This window comes from Nilaparvata lugens, chromosome 14 (assembly GCF_014356525.2).
Source record: "Nilaparvata lugens isolate BPH chromosome 14, ASM1435652v1, whole genome shotgun sequence".
NCBI classification, from domain to species: domain Eukaryota; kingdom Metazoa; phylum Arthropoda; class Insecta; order Hemiptera; family Delphacidae; genus Nilaparvata; species Nilaparvata lugens.
The window spans coordinates 21,251,481-21,268,887 of record NC_052517.1 but is presented as its reverse complement, the minus strand read 5'-3'; the positions used below and the strand labels follow the sequence as shown (position 1 = coordinate 21,268,887).

Sequence of the window (17,407 nt, the reverse complement as noted above, 5' to 3'; positions counted from 1 at the left end):
ATTTCTCATGATCGACAGTTTTCTGAGAGTGCGAAAACTACCAATGAAGACATATGTTTTTAGATTGTCATTCATGCTCCATGCCAGAGCTACCAATGACGACTTCTTCACTTCTAGCACTCGCATTTCCGTATCGAAATGCCGTAGTTCGAAAATACAGGAACTTTAAAGCTGATTTGTGAGGTAGTTGATATTTTGACATAGATATTCTTGCACCAAGCCACAGAATTATTAAATAAAAATACTAAGAAACTGTCATAACCCAGATTTATAGATACTTAGAAAGACTGGTTTCGGTTGTTACACCAGTGTCAATCTCTTTCAGAGATCTTAATTAAATGCTGTAAATCACCCCGAAGACTTCTGCTACTGCAAATATTGACAACAGGGTAAACAGCTAGATGGAAATTCGATGAGCGCTATTATTCAAAAATTACTGTAGACTGGCTGGCCGCTATGGCTAAGTTTAAAATGAGCGCTGCTATCCGGAGATTGTCAGTTTGGTGTAAGGGTAAGCATTCCTGACCAGCAATTAGGAGGTACTGGGTTTGATTCCCGGGCTGACAAATAATTATTGTATAGTTGCGCTCATCGAATTTCCATCTAGCTGTTTACCCTGTTGTCAATATTTGCAGTAGAAGTCTTCGGGGTGAATTACAGCATTTATTGGGATTTTCCTTTAATAATAATAATAATTAAAACTCCAATATTTTATTGAGAAACTACCTAATTTCTAGCTAAATGCAGAGGAGTCTTTCCATCATTATCTTGAACATCTATTTTGACTCCATTTAGTAGAATAGATTCACAAGCCATTACGGATCCCTGTAGAAATAAAATTAGTTATGAAATATATAGTTTTGTAATTTCGTTAAAAAGAAGGATAATATAACGATAAAAATATGAGACCTACAATGCTTGAATAGAAGTTGTTTTTTGAGCCTTTTTTGTCCAATGTTTGAGACTTTTTTATTTATTATGTTTTCAAACTTCTACAATGTACTATCAGGCGGAGCCCTGCAAAGGCGAGCGTAGCGAGCCTTTGCTTAGCGTCATTTATTAACATCTTTGAATTAATTTGAAAAATCGTTATTCATAAAACATGTAATCTCACTATACCATGTGATGATATTGATTGAATGATGCCCAATTATAAATTAAATACAGTTTACTGACATATAATGTCAAGATAATGAGTTGAGTAGTTGAGACGTGATGATGCGTCATTCGTTAATTTCGTATCACCTACGTGTATAAGCCAGTTCTTTACTTTATATAGTATAGACTAACAGGTACACGTGCTACGCAAGGGTCCAATTGCAAACTTGACAAACTGAAATCTTGAAGAGTTTAAAATAGGCCTATAACCATCCTCGGTTAATTAAGATCAATATTCAACATTTCAAGTTGATGAGTTGAGTAGTTGAGACGTGATGATGCGTCATTCGTGGATTTCCTATCCCCTACGTGCATAAGCTAGTTGCTTCTTTTATTATAGTAATATTGGTGCACCGAGCTTCGCTCGTTATTCATTTATTGACTATTAATAAACCGAACACAATTCTTAAAAATGATTAAGGAAGGACTAACAGGCACAGCCCAAAACTGTTTCTTCCCCGAATTTTGATTTATACACCATAAATAGTCCTGAAGTAGTTTATGTTCCTATACTTGAATTCAAGTTCAATTTTCAGACCAAACATTTAAAAAACAAAAAAGTTCTAATTTAGATTATTTACAAACCAAATTGAATAACAAAATAACACTCACTAATCACTTAAAATTGTCAATAATGATCAAAATTATGATATACTCTAGTTTAGAAGGATTATCATGTCATGTCAACAAATCATTTATTTTGATCAAGTCGATTAAATTGTCTAGCTATATAATGGTTGAGTTCAAAGCCACTGATCGGTGAGTGAACGATGCGATCGGTGAGTGAACGTGGCTCTGAACGAAGGAAGCACTGTTTGTCGTTGAACGATGCATAGACTCACATGCAGCGCTAGATTATTTGGAATTGAAATCATCCACTAAAGATCTTAAAGATTTTGTGATCTAAAATTACAAAAATATATATTATATAATATCTCGCGCTAAAATACCTCAATGGAACCTTTATTTCAAATAAAGCTAGCATTGGGAAGGCATAGGTATTGTGCGTTTATACCTCTACAAGGTCTTTGGTCTTACTGATAAGAAAAAAAATACGTCATATCCGGTTCGTTCACTGATCAGTTGATCGTACTTTCCACCGATGGAAAAGAACGTAAATAGAGTAGCTGAACGTAAACAGACATGGCTGAATACGAGGTTGTTTAGAAATAATGGACTCCATTATAATGTATCTGGAAGCAGAGAAATGCATGATTACATAAATTCAATAACATTTAAAACATTTTACAAAACTTTTAAAACTACTCCAATAACATGATGGTTTTCCATTTTAATTGATTACAATGAAATAGGTTAAGTTCTAGTTCTGTTTACAAAATATGATCAACAGGGGAAACATGTGTCAGTCATAACTCATGAGCCACAGAATACACATAAAATGGAAGGTATCAATCTAACCAAGATTTGAGTGCACCAAGACCACGACACATGACTGCATCATTTCTTGTTATAAATTGAATCTACTGCTGTATTACAATGCTACACTTTCTTTCAAGATGGCGGATTATGGCGTCAAGATACTAGCCGACTTTCAGTTCTGTGGTTCATCTGTGATCACTAATCTGTGGTCAGGTTTTTTACTGAACGTAAAAAAAAACCGATGGAATTGATCAGTGGCTTTGAACTCAACCAATATTTCTCGCTGATTGATTAAACAGCTGGAAATAAATCTGTTTCCATCCCACACACGCATCTTCTGTTTCGACAAACGACGAAATTATCATCTGTTTTTCCAAGGATGAATAATTGTTGTTCTTTTTATATCCTCAAGCGAGATTGAGACCTAGTGCAATCGAATTTTTATATCATAAACCTACTATGTTCCAAATTTCGTAAAAATCGTTAGAGCCGTTTTCAAGATCCGTTGAACATAAATAACCAGATATACAGAAATTGCTTAATATAATAGGATAGTTAATATACTGACACTAGTGATGGCCTGATGCAGATATGAACGATGTCTGTCGTCTGGGTTGGTCCACAGTTTGTCGGCCGCCATGGCTATGGCCTGACACATGACTGGCACATTGTGGGCTGGTGGATGCCTTGTAGAGTAGACGCTCGGGCACTAGACGGAGATGTCTTCGAAACCAACTGTGAACCAAATAATAAATTCATAAAATATTATTAACGAAAATCCAATTGAATGCAGTAAATCACCCCGAAGACTTCTGCTACTGCAAATATTGACAACAGGGTAAACAGCTAGATGCAAATTCGATGAGCAATACTATTCAAAAATTATTTGTCAGCCCAGGAATCGAACCCAGTACCTCCTAATTGCCGGTCAGGAATGCTTACCCTTACACCAAACTGACAATCTTTGGATAGCAGCGCTCATTTTATTCAAAGCCATAGCGGCCAGCCAGTCTACAAATAAATTGAAGATGCTTTTGTTCATATGCTAATTAATTAATGAATAACTATTATTAAACGAAAATCCCCATTAAAAGCTGTAAATCACCCCGAAGACTTGTGCTACTGCAAATATTGACAACAGGGTAAACAGCTAGATGGAAATTCGATGAGCGCTACTATTCAAAAATTATTTGTCAGCCCGGGAATCGAACCCAGTACCTCCTAATTGCCGGTCAGTAATTTCCATCTGTAGAACAATCTTAATGGTTAGTCCTAGTGACTAGTTTTAATAGAAATAATTAAAAAATGAAAAAATAATTTCAAGTAGTTATGGTCTTCCGCTGTTACACCTTTTGTCAGACACTCTGTATATTGTATAGATGATAAAATAAGATGATTAATTCCTTAAGCTGCGTACACATATCGCGCTTCCAACCCGCACCGAGCACGCTCCGCCCCGTACCGCCCTCGTTCTCCATCGAACCACAGTCGCTCCGCCCTCGCACCCATCATGAACGTTACGGAAGATGTTAGATCTTCTCGCGTTCCCCGGTCGAACCACTGTTGCTCCCCGGTCGATCATCAATCGCTCTGCTGGAGTGACGTTCGGTTGCGGAGCAGAGCGAAAGTCTGTACGCACCTTAAGAATTGGATTTTGACTTATAACTGAATTTAAAAAATAATTATTATTAAATAACAAACCTAAAAATAATTCATAATTATTAAATTACAAACCATCATCTTCCTCTTCCCCGCCAGTCGAATCATCTTCACTGCTTAACTGCAGTAAACTTCCGCTTCTCTCCTGGGTCAAATTATCGCCGATCAACAGCAGACTGGTCTCCTCCTCTTCTCCTTCTCCTCCTCCTCCTCCTCCTTCGTTCTTCTTAGCACCTTCTTCTCCTTCTCCTCTCTCCTTTCCTTCTCCTTCTTCTCTGCTTCGATTCACTTCACTGGCTGTTGTAGGAGAAAGTTTGTTTGGAGTTTTTTCCGTGTCTTTCTTTTCGGTCTGTAAGTCAGAGAAATAATTAAAATATATAAATACACAAAAATTGATAATTTGAATATTTAAATCAAGTTAAAATATTATACTAGGTTCAATAAACAAGAGTAATGCCAATGCTAGGTTATATATAGCCTGTACTAATAATAAAATGAATTATGAATAAATGATAGCATATTTCGAGTTAATAAAAGTGGCAGAACAAACGAGACTCGCTACAGTGATAATGACAGTATTTGATTGACATTGGTGTTGCTATCATTCCACAAAGCAGCAATGTATCAAATCATAGTGTTGTGTATCAAGTTGAGTTGATAATACTGTATCATATTGTGTTGATACTGTATCATGTTGCGGTTGTTCTTGTTCTATAGTGAGGTCCATGTTATAATGGCAGTAGTTGATTAACATTGGTGTTGCTATCCTTGTCTATCATTCCACAAAGCAGATAGCGAATGAATCAAATCATAGTGCTGTGTATCAAGTTGAGATGATACTGTATCATATTGTGTTGATCGGTATCATGTTGCGTTGTTCTTGTTCTATAGTGAGGTCCACGTTATAATGGCAGTATTTGATTAACATTGGTGTTGCTATCCTTGTCTATCATTCCACAAAGCAGATAGTGAATGAATCAAATCATAGTGCTATGTATCAAGTTGAGATGATACTGTATCATATTGTGTTGATACTGTATCATGTTGTGGTTGTTCTTGTTCTATAGTGAGGTCCACGTTATAATGGCAGTATTTGATTGACATTGATGTTGCTATCCTTGTCTATCATTCGACAAAGCAGATAGCTCTATCCTCTACCACCACCTGCACAGTGTTCCCACATCGTTTTTAAACAATAAAGAAATAGCTAATCTATTATTAAATATTTTGTTCAAGCAGGGTATATTATTTTAATTCTATAATCTATTTAATTTTTGATTTATTACAAATAAATTTATCAATCAATGTTATGTTTCAGCGAAAATCAATAATGGAAACGTGGAACAATTAATTACACAAAAAATGAATTGGTAAGATATGGTTTGTCACTTTCTGGTTTTCTTGATAGCTTAAACCCAAAATTTTCCAAGATATATAAAGAGACAAATTAATTAAGGCTTCTTATAGGATTAAAGAAATGAGACGGGACCGCAGTAAAAAAATCTGGTGTGGCGCACTCACACAACTTTCCTTGCCGTTATGAAAATTTATCACCTGACGCTAGTGTTCACGCGCATCTCAAGTCCACTATTCAAAGATCCAAGCCAGCTGGTGACAGGACTATAACGCTGGAGACAAAACCCACTTTTTTGGACTCAGGGGACCTTGAAACGTATAGAAATTTAGAAATTGTGGTACCTTAATTTTTTTTCGGATAAAGCAATACTTTCCTTACCTACGGTAATGGGGCAAGGAATGTAAAAATGGATGGACAGGTAGAAATTCTAGTGACCCATCAGTGGTCACCTATTGTTATTGAATTTAGACATTTTCGTGGTGTATTGTAAAGGTTTCCACTCCGAGCATTATATTGGTGGACCAGTATTATATCCTGAAACTTTCCAAATTTACTATCGGGTGGGACTCAGTTTAACCAATTTCCATAGCATGTGGCTTTTTATATCCTAAAAGTTTAAGTATGTTCTATAGGGCGATGTGATGTGTATGTTCTCTTGAGGGAAGAGGATTGAATATCATAGAATTATTACAAGATAACTAGTTGTTCTGTGAACAGTAGACCTCACGCAGTATTCGCATCCACAAGTACCTGATTGAAACTATAGAACTTATGGAAATACAGCAATAGACTGGCTTCTCCACACATCTGTGTAATCACTTGTCAGCTGATTTATGATGAATAATTTCTATAGTCTGATTTTTACTGCAATATTGGCATATGAAGGAGGCTCCCTTTTCCTTTTATATCATCCTTGAAATGCAAAATTTCCAAAAACCTTGTATACACTTCGACGCGCAATTGAAAAAGGAACATACCTGTCAAATTTCATGAAAATCTATTACCGCGTTTCGCCGTAAAAGCGCAACATACAAACATTAAGAGAAATGCCAAACCGTCGACTTGAATCTTAGACCTCACTTCGCTCGGTCAATAATTCCCTTTAAATGAACTGAAATTAATCGATTTCTTCCACAGGGTGCTCCTAGAGGCAGTGTTGTTTTTGTGATTGTGACGATTTGAGCGATTTGTTGCGAAGCTTTTTATTTTGCTTGCCCTATAGGTAAGGAAAGTATTGCTTTCCGAAAAAAATCAAGGTACCCCAATTTCTATATTTCTATACGTTTCAAGGTCCCCTGAGTCCAAAAAAGTGGTTTTTGGGTATTGGTCTGTATGTGTGTGTGTCTGTATGAGTGTATGTGCGTCTGTGTACACGATATCTCATCTCCCAATTAACGGAATGACTTGAAATTTGGAACTTAAAGTCCTTACAATATGAGGATCCGACACGAACAATTTCGATCAAATGCAATTCAAGATGGCGGCTAAAATAGGGAAAATGTTTTCAAAAACAGGGTTTTTCGCGATTTTTTCGAAAATGGCTCCAACGGTTTTAATTAGATTTATAATAATAGTCATTGATATGCTCTATCAACTGCCACAAGTCCCATATCTGTAAAAATTTCAGGAGCTCCGCCCCATCTATGCGAAGTTTGATTTTAGATTTCCAATTATCAGGTCTCAGAGAATAATTTAAATGAAAAAAATCGAGTGGAAAATATTGAGCATGAAAACCTCTTCAATTTATGTGCAGTAACATTTTCACCTAAAATTGAAAATAAGCTTGAAATTTGAGAAAATGTGATTATTCAATATTGCAAACTGTTGGCAACTGTTGATTCTATTAAATCACTAGCCGTCAGGCTCGCTTCGCTCGCCATATCCGTCTAGCCAGGGGGCTCCGCCCCCTGGACCCCCGACTGGATCGTCCAAGAATGAGATCAGCAGGCTCGCTTCGCACGCCTGCATTTTTTTCATTTTATCATATTATATTAGGACAATCCAGTCGGGGGTCCAGACTAAACGTCTGGCTAAACAGATATGGCGAGCGAAGCGAGCCTGACGGCTAGTAATATAATATTCCCAGGATTGAAGTAGCAGTGCCCAATCAATTTTTCCGCGATAAATGCATTTAAATCTTCAACTTGGTGCCAACCTAACAAAATCAACTCAACTTAATGCCAACCTGACAAAATTATTAATTTAGTTGCCAGTTAACAACTGTTTCGAAGAGGTACTCTATCTAGATTATAGTTCTATAGTAACATATGATATGGAAATTTCAATTCTAATTAAGAGATTGGGAGAAGAAGATACATGCTAAAAGACGAACTTTAAACCCTTAAAAACAACCCTTAGAGTTGAAATATTGCCAAAAGATTTCTTAGTGCGCCTCTAAAGGGCCAACTGAACATACCTACCAAATAAGAACATTTTTGGTCCGGTAGATTTTTAGTTATGCGAGTGAGTGAGTGAGTGCCATTTCGCTTTTATATATATAGATTCACTATGAAGAGATAGCAAACTTCGTGTGTCTCCAGCCTTATTGTCCTGTCACCAGCTGGCTTGGATCTTCGAATAGTAGACTTGAGATGCGCCACACCAGATTTTTGTATAATATGAATGTATTTTGCAAACTTGAAGTCAAGTTTACAAGAACAGAAACTTGAATCCACAAGACCCTTCTTCAAGATTTGTAGACATTAAACATGTTTTTCGAATTGCCTATTTTACACCAATGTTGAAAAAACTTGAATTCCAGTGAAGTTGACTAATGTTAATCCCACTTCAGAGATACACCATCAAAGGCTAACATTCATTTCTTCTTGAAATTTAAATCATTCATTCATTAAAAATTCATTTATGGAATTAAAGCTCACTAAATCTGTTATGAGGTATGAAATAGTGGTAACCTATTTGTCCAAATACTCCACCATATACATATAAATGATACATATTAAATGATTCACTATGAAGAGATAGCAAATCTCGTATGTATCCAGCGTTATTGTCCTATCACCAGCTGGCTCGGATCTTTGAATAGTAGACTTGTGATGCACGGGAACACTAGCGTCAGGTGATCAATTCTCATAACGGCAAGGAAAGTTGTGTGAGTGCGCCACACCAGATTTTTACCAATCAGTGTATTACCTGACAAGTGATAGCTCTCCTCCGGGCCTCCTTGTCCCGGCTCTGAGTCCTGCCTCTCCTGAATCGGCGCACACTCCACTTGCGCACAGGTCTGGCCACCCTCTCTCTCTCTCCCCCCACCCCCACCACTGTCAGCGAATTCGAGTTCATCACGAAGCGCCGCTCTTTCCATTTGGCCGTGATGTAGGCCAGGCGTTGCTCGCTGCAAACAGAAGATAATTTGATGTGAACACTCTCATGCAACACAATGTGTTTGTATTTGTTGAGCAACTATCGCTGGTGTGAACACTCTCATTCACCACAATTTGTTTGTATTTGATGAGCAACTATCGCTGATGTGGACACTCTCATAAAACACAATGTGTATGTATTTGTTGAGCAACTATCGCTGATGTGAACACTTTCATGGAACACAGTGTGTTTGTATTTGATGAGAAACTATCGCCGATGTGAACACTTTCATGGAACACAATGTGTTTGTAATTGTTGAGCAACTATCGATGTAGGCTAGGCATTGCTCGCTGCAAACAAAAGACAATTTGATGTGAACACTCTCATGCAACACAGTGTGTGTTTGTATTTTATGAGAAACTATCGCCGATGTGAACACTTTCATGGAACACAATGTGTTTGTAATTGTTGAGCAACTATCGATGTAGGCTAGGCATTGCTCGCTGCAAACAAAAGACAATTTGATATGAACACTTTCATGCAACACAATGTGTTTGTATTTGTTGGGCAACTATCGCTGATGTGAACGCTCTCATGCAACACAATGTGTTTGTATTTGATTATCAACTATCGCTGATGTGAACACTCTCATGCAACACAATGTGTTTGTATTTGTTAAGCAATTATCGCTGATGTAAACACTTCCATATAACACAATGTGTTTGATACCATGAAACAACTATCACCAGTGTGAATATCCCCTTATAATCTCACAAATCTCTTACAGAATCAAGGATATTGATTTCATGTGAATTCTCTTAATTTACGTACAGACTTGTCGCACTGCGTGACACACAGACTCAACGCGAGCAGTTCGCAAGATGATCGCAGGTCGCGCGTTTCAGGTTCGCGCACAAGGAACTAGCCAAGACAACAATGGAGCACGTGGCAAACTCGCGATCATCGTACTTGGCGAATCCTTGTTTGAGGAATTAGTTGAGACATTTATACTTTCCTTGCCATATTACCATAGGTAAGGAAAGTATTGCTTTCCGAAAAAAATCAAGGTACCCAAATTTCTAAATTTCTATACGTTTCAAGGTCCCCTGAGTCCAAAAAAGTGGTTTTTTGGGTATTGGTCTGTATGTGTGTGTGTGTGTGTGTGTGTGTGTATGAGTGTATGTGCGTCTGTGTACACGATATCTCATCTCCCAATTAACGGAATGACTTGAAATTTGGAACTTAAGTTCCTTTCACTATAAGGATCCGACACGAACAATTTCGATCAAATGCAATTCAAGATGGCGGCTAAAATGGCGAAAATGTTGTCAAAAACAGGGTTTTTCGTGATTTTCTCGGAAACGGCTCCAACGATTTTGATCAAATTCATACCTAAAATAGTCATCGATAAGCTCTATCAACTGCCACAAGTCCCATATCTGTAAAAATTTCAGGAGCTCCGCCCCATCAATGCAGATGGATTCCCAATTATCAGGCTTCAGATACAATTGAAACAAAGAAAATCAAATGGAGTAGATTGAGCATGAAAATCTCTACAATTAATGTTCAGTAACATTTTCACCTGAAATTGAAAATAAGCTTTAAATTCGAGAAAATGTGATTATTCAATTGCAAATTAATGTTAATTCTATTAAATCATTCACTATAAAGAGATAGCAGACCTCATGTGTGTCTCCAGCGTTATTGCCCTGTCACCAGCTCAAATCTTTGAATAGTAGACTTGAGATGCGCGGGAACACTAGCGTCAGGTGATCAATTTTCATAACGGCAAGGAAAGTTGTGTGAGTGCGCCACACCAGATTTTTTGCTGGTGAAATCAAATTTCCTAATTTTTGGTTAAATTGATCAGCTAGTTTTAACTGGAGATTATTGAACGAAGCGCTAACATGAATATGGTAGAATCAACCCTTAGTATACATGGAGATGACATTTAACGGCGGTTACTCACTGACTAGACTCAGCGTTGATCCTGGTTAAGGTTGTCGTCTCAACGTTGGCCTCATAGATATTGTTGACAATCTGATTGCCGAGTTCCGCCATTACTTTCAGCACTTCCGGTTCCCATTTGTCTAAGGTCAACGACCTCACCTTGCTATAGTGCACGCCTAGACTGCGGTGGATGGCCGAACATTCTAGAAAATAAAAAAATACACAGATGGAAAATACTGAGATATTGCAATTATTCAAATGCTAATGAATTAATTATTATTATTATTAAACGAAAATCCCAATTAAATGCTGTAAATCACCCCGAAGACTTCTGCTACTGCAAATATTGACAACAGGGTAAACAGCTAGATGGAAATTCGATGAGCGCTACTAATCAAAAATTATTTGTCAGCTCGGGAAAAAATACAGTCACATAGTGGATTTATAGAGAAAAGATAGCAATAGAAGATATGCCATGGTTTGTAGAATTCATTCAAAGTGGAAGTTTTGTATCAAATTATGGTGTTGTGTATCAAGTTGAGATTATACTGTATCAAATTGTGTTGATATTGTATCATGTGTGGTGATACTATAAAGAAGACTTCTGCTACTGCAAAAAATATTGACAACTGGGTAAACAGCTAAATCGAAATTCACTGGGAGCTACTATTCAAAAATTATTTGTCAGCCCGGGAAAAAATACAGTCACATAGTGGATTTATAGAGAAAAGATAGCATAAAAAGATATCCCATGGTTTGTAGAATTCATTCAACGTTTGGAAAATGTGTATCAAATTATGGTGTTGTGTATCAAGTTGAGATGATACTGTACCAAATTGTGTTGATATTGTATCATGTGTGGTGATACTATAGAGAAAAGGTAGCATAAGAAGATATCCTATGGTTTGTAGAATTCATTCAAAGTTTGCAAGTTTTGTATCAAATTATGGTGTTGTGTATCAAGTTGAGATGATATTGTATCATTTATGGTGATATGCCATGGTAAAGGACCGTTATGATGCAAATGTGAGTGTTAACTGAAGCCGATAGTCCTAGTAGTTGTTTTTGGTGAAGCTATGTGACGCTGGTAGTCTCTCATACTGTGCCCTTCTTACACTCTTAGGCTCAACTGACACTTAGGCGACTCAGGTGGAGAAGAGACTGGACTGTAGTGGAGAGCATGTGTTTCCAAATGGTGACACTCAGACCAGTCGATTCTAGTCTCCGCGACGTCACCATTTCAAAACACATGCTCTCCACTAGAGTCCAGTCTCTTCTCCACCTGAGTCGCCTAAGTGTCAGTTGAGCCTTACACTCCCAACAAAAGAGTATAATAATAGAGTTGTAATCGGCTTGATCGGGATGAAACTTTAGAATAATATGCTCTGTCAATCCGTGAAAGTTGTTGACCTTAAATTTAGGGAATGTTTTTTATTAAACGGTGAAGGTTTCCATGGGGTTGAAGTTTTCCTTCAAACAAAAAAGTCATTGGGCCATATGAATAAAGTTGAGCGTTTGCTCATACTTCTAAAATATGGAGCATTTGCTTCATTTTCTATGAATAAACGTGAGCAAAACCTTTTGCTCATGCTCATCAGAAGAATAGTTTGAGCATTTGCTCAAAAGTAAAAGCTTTTGCTCAACTTTTGAAGCAAATGCTTCAAAAAAGGTGAGTCTAGTCTAGAGCAGCTTATCACCTTTTGCTCATAGTAAAATGGCTCAACTAATTCGTATGAGGAAGAGGAAACTATACCAGATACGATCACAACCAATAGTTGAGAACTATAAAACTCTTTTTAGATTCAACCATGATCTAATTATATCACCATTATTCCTACAAAAGAATAAATACAAAAGCTACCTGTTATAAAGATACGGTAGCCATCACAAAATAGGAAATAGACATTTAAGAAGATGAGAGTGTGTAGACGATTATAAGAAGGCTACTGATATTATAAGAATATGCTAAAGATTATTATAGAGATGACATTTTTTCACGCTATTATTTCAAAACTCATTATTCTAAACTCAGCTAACCTGAAACTCTATTCATAAATAGAAAACAGAGCAGACGACGCAAACACAAGCGGTGCACCCTACTTGCATATTTAGCGCTTCCGTGAGCTATAAAAACAAAAGTAAGGCTACAAAAGTGAATCAGCTGATGAAAAATCTTTAAAATGCGTGAGCATTTGCTCCAGAGTTCAGGAGCATAAGATAAGAGTATAAGGTAAAGCTTATTCATATCAAAATGAGCAAATGTTTTTGCTTCTACCTTTTGCTCATGAGCAAAACCTTATGCTCAATGCTTTTGCTCATGAGCATTTGCTCTGGTTTTGTTTATATGGGCCAATATTGTCACAAAGTGAATTTTTGTGACGGACGTAGAGCCGTCGTCTAATGTATAATTTAGCGAATTTATTCTGTTTTAGAATAAGAATAGGATCGACTGCCGGGATATATCTTGTTAGATTTGTAGTGGTGTATGCCCATCATCACCATCGTCGCCAAACCCTATAAATCATCAGCAGCGGATTCATCATTTAACCAGATATTTCCAGATCTTGTTTACCACTCTGAGCGTTCTCGCATTTTGTATTGCATCAGCAGCATCCGTGTCATCAGAACGATAAGCGGCTACCGAGTCGGGTTGGTATCGTTATTCATGAAATTTCTGGAATAGAAATATTGTTTACCGGCCTGATTTTGTGTAGCAATTAGTATCATTGTCATCATTTGCTGCACCCTTAACATCAGGAGCAGCTGAGTCAAACCCTGTCACATGACCAGTGGCGTGATCGTCTTTTCAGACTCTCATTGGTCGGGAATCTCTTTTCCCCCGGCCTCCTAATTTTCAGCGACCTGGTGCTGCTTCAAGAAGACCTGAGAAAGAGGCAGTTGTTCGGTGAACGGGTTTGTGTACGGCTGCGTTCCGAGCGGCGCTCCCAATAGTGGTGTACTAGAGGGTTAATATTCTATTCTGTATTTTAGTGAATGGAATATTGTATGTCGAATTGCCGACTGTATTTGAAGGTGGATTCTCCTGGGGGATTTTCTTTCTTGTCGGTTATTTTTCCTAAATTCGTATCACTGGGGGTGAACGAGCTATCCTTGGTTTTGAAACCTGTAAGGGATCTCAAGTTTGTGCTACAAATAGTTGAGTGGGAAATTTAGCTAGGCTCTTATAGCGGGTTATTTTTGAGTACTTAATTTATAAGTCTCGACTCTGTCGCTTCACGACGTTTTTAATTAACTTATAATACGGGAAGTGGGAATCGGTTCGCTATTCTCCGTATCAGTATCCACGTCGATTCAGGTAATTGTATGTCAGGACTGGTAGTCCGTATATTTTTCCTTCTCTGTAGTAAGGTGGCCTTCAGTTTAAAGAGTGATTTTCCTCCATTGAATTTTTATTCTTGTAGGGAAATCCCCGTCCTTTTTAAGAATAGTTTTTCTCAATTAATTTTTATTCTTGTGGGAAAATCCCTGTTCCTTTTGAGAATAGTTTTCTCGATTAATTTTTGTCCCTGCAGATAAATTATTATCATTTATAGTAAGTTTTCCTTGCTTGGTTTTCATACTATAGAGTGGCCCAGTACTTTAACTTTTCTTAGCAGTTTCTGACTTGCTGTAATACCTAGTAGGAAAATTCCAATCATTTCCTAGAGAACTCAGGTACCGTACAGCTTGAGTTCGTCCTTGTCGAAGTTGGTAGACTGCGACGTCCTTTCTCTTTCTTTCTCTCAACTTTCCCTTTACCAAAGTCCTTCTAGCTCTCAGGTACAGCTTGAGGATTTCCTCGCCGAAGTTTTTAGACTGCGGCATCCTTTCTCTTTCTTTCTCTTAATTCGTCCTGTGTTAAAATCCTTCCTGATCTCAGTTTCAGATTCGAGATCGTCCTAGTCGCGGGTTTTCAGAACCGCGAATCCTTTATAAAATTCTTAGAAACCTGTCTTCTTTTATAGCAAATATTATTTGCTGGTTTTACCTGTGGAAAATTCACGAATTTTCCCGTGATCTCCGTTGCAAATTAGAGATCGATCTTTTGGTAGTCCTTAGACTGGCAATTACTTGGAAAAGACTATTGAAATCTTTTCCTGAATTAGGAGTCTCTGACTCGATATTTTCCTTGTGGAAAATCCTGGAAAAATCCTTTCCTACCCTGACAACGACAGACTGTTGTCTTCCCGATATTATTCTACAGACTGTGTCTGTGAAAAATCTTTTCTATCCTCTCATAATAGTCGACATACTGACTATTAATTTAAAAGCGTTTCGGACGATTGAGAGCGATTCCCATACCCTTAAGGGCAGTCACAGATTAGCCCTTAATAACCGGCGCGCAGTCACCAGATTAGCGCGGAAATCCTGTTTAGCAGTTTCAGAATTGCTGAAAATCCTTTCGCAGCTGCAGGCTCGCGATTCAGAAATCCGACACCCGAAACCTTATCCTCTAAACTTTAATTACCACATAATTGAAATTGATATACTGTATTTAGCTAGCAGGTCCAGCCTGCTAAGAGCTAGAGCGCAATTCTCAGATTGCGGATTATTGAGCAGATATTTATTTGCTGTAGAGAATAATAACCTTATTGATTCTCTGTTCCCTATACCCTATACCGTATACCTCATACCCTGCACCCTATTCTCTATAGCTTACACCCTATACCGTGCCCTATTTAACCACATCTCAAATACTACTAATAACTCCATAGTTCCGTCATACCTTTACCTCATAGCTCTCACCTTAAACCCCATAGAAAAACCACATCCCGGGCTTGCAGGTACAGCTTGCTCGCCGTCAATTCGCAGTTGGTTCAGATTGCGTACTACCTTTATAAATAGAATTATTGGTAGGGATCTGATAGTCAGATCCGTCTCCTTGTGTAGGGTTATCTTAATATCCCTTAACACCCACCCTGTATTCCAAAGGCCATCAATAAATTGATGAATTATTGTTGAATGACTTACTTATGCAGAGTGTGATACCCAGATTGATGCTGGCCCACTTTGGATCGCTCGCCCCACAATCACAACAGCTATTGTTTCCTGGGATTTTCAGTAATAGAGCTAATGGCCTGCAATTAGACAAACATAAATTATTAAAAACCTCCAACATCTTCAAATAATCATTATTCCTAGACCAAAAATCAAGTGACGAAGCAGTGTGTGATATCATAACCTACCCTTCGGACAACATTAATTTTTTATCAAGATTTTTGGAAACAAATAGTACAGGCTCAGTCTATTTTTTCCTTCAATTTCATAATTATAATATTATGACTAGCTGGCCACTAGCTGGAACTTCGTACCGCCAAATAGTTAATGCATCTCATGACAAACTTAAGCTGGAGGCATACCTGGGGAGGCGCGATGCGGCATTTTATCTATATAGATAATTTACTGCAAAATAAAAGAATTACTAAAAATCAATTAATTCTGAACACCGAAGACAGCCCAATTATTCGAAACAAAGCAATGTGTTTAGAGCATGTAAGTCTTCAACCTGAGACCGCACTGCTGGATGGTTACACACACAACAGTCATTTTGATTTTAGTCGGGGCGTTTGGAATAAAATACATGGGCGGTTATGGAGCAGCACACACTCTTGTCTACTATCTACCGACGGCTGTTGTATGAAGCAATTATTATAACAGCTGATTTTTCCTTCTGTGTGTGGCCAGCTCACAAATCTACTCCCATAAGGATTACATGTAAACTTTGAAGGACCGTAGCAAAGAGTCCTAAAGTCGGATTATAAATTTGATAGGCCATAAACCTAGTCCTGTACATAACGAACACAACTGAAAAAATCATCAAATTCGGTGCACACATAAAAAAGTTATTGAATGTCAAAATTTGAGGCTCAATTTTTATTTATTGACCGAGCGAAGTGAGTCTAAAGCTGCGTTTACACCAAAGTTATTAACAAAATGTTAGTAACTTAATCCTTATAGATTCTATTTAGATTGAACATAACTTATCATACACATGATGAACATATGTGTTTGTCAAGTTCCGTTCAATCTAATAGAATCTATAAGGATTAAGTTATTAACATTTTGTTAATAACTTTGGTGTAAACGCAGCTTGAGATTCAAGTCGACGGTTTGGCATTTCTCTTAATGTTTAAATTTTTATATGTTGCGCATTTACGGCCAAACGCGGTAATAGATTTTCATGAAATTTGACAGGTATGTTCCTTTTTTAATTGCGCGTCAACGTATATACAAGGTTTTTGGAAATTTTGCATTTCAAGGATAATATAAAAGGAAAAAGGAGCTTCCTTCATACGCCAATATTAGAGTAAAAATCAGTCTATAGAATTATTCATCATAAATCAGCTGTCTAGTGGACTATAATACTACCACTACCTCCGTAAACAAAGCCGTAGTGCAATCGTGTGACGTCAGCACAGGTAGGGCTCCCACACCAATGAAAATTCGTTGATTTCAACTGATCTATATCAGCTAGTGCTTTTATTGGTGTAGGAGCCCTACCTGTGCTGACGTCACACGATTGCACTACGGCTTTGTTTACGGAGGTAGTGATACTACCCGTTCAAAACATGGAACATCTTG

At 37.6% G+C, this 17,407-nt stretch overlaps 1 protein-coding gene across 1 annotated transcript in view; it reads right to left on the bottom strand.

Annotated features, from left to right (window-relative positions):
- The window catches only part of LOC111054677 (arf-GAP with coiled-coil, ANK repeat and PH domain-containing protein 2), a 48,046-nt gene that overhangs the window by 9,536 nt on the left and 21,103 nt on the right, over positions 1-17,407 (bottom strand). The window contains exons 9-12 of the mRNA XM_039441061.1: positions 15,797-15,903; positions 10,845-11,028; positions 8,705-8,906; positions 4,273-4,546 (exon numbers count right to left, since the gene is read on the bottom strand). Of these exons, the coding sequence (XP_039296995.1) occupies positions 4,273-4,546; positions 8,705-8,906; positions 10,845-11,028; positions 15,797-15,903 (767 nt within the window). The remainder of the gene's footprint in view (positions 1-4,272; positions 4,547-8,704; positions 8,907-10,844; positions 11,029-15,796; positions 15,904-17,407) is intronic.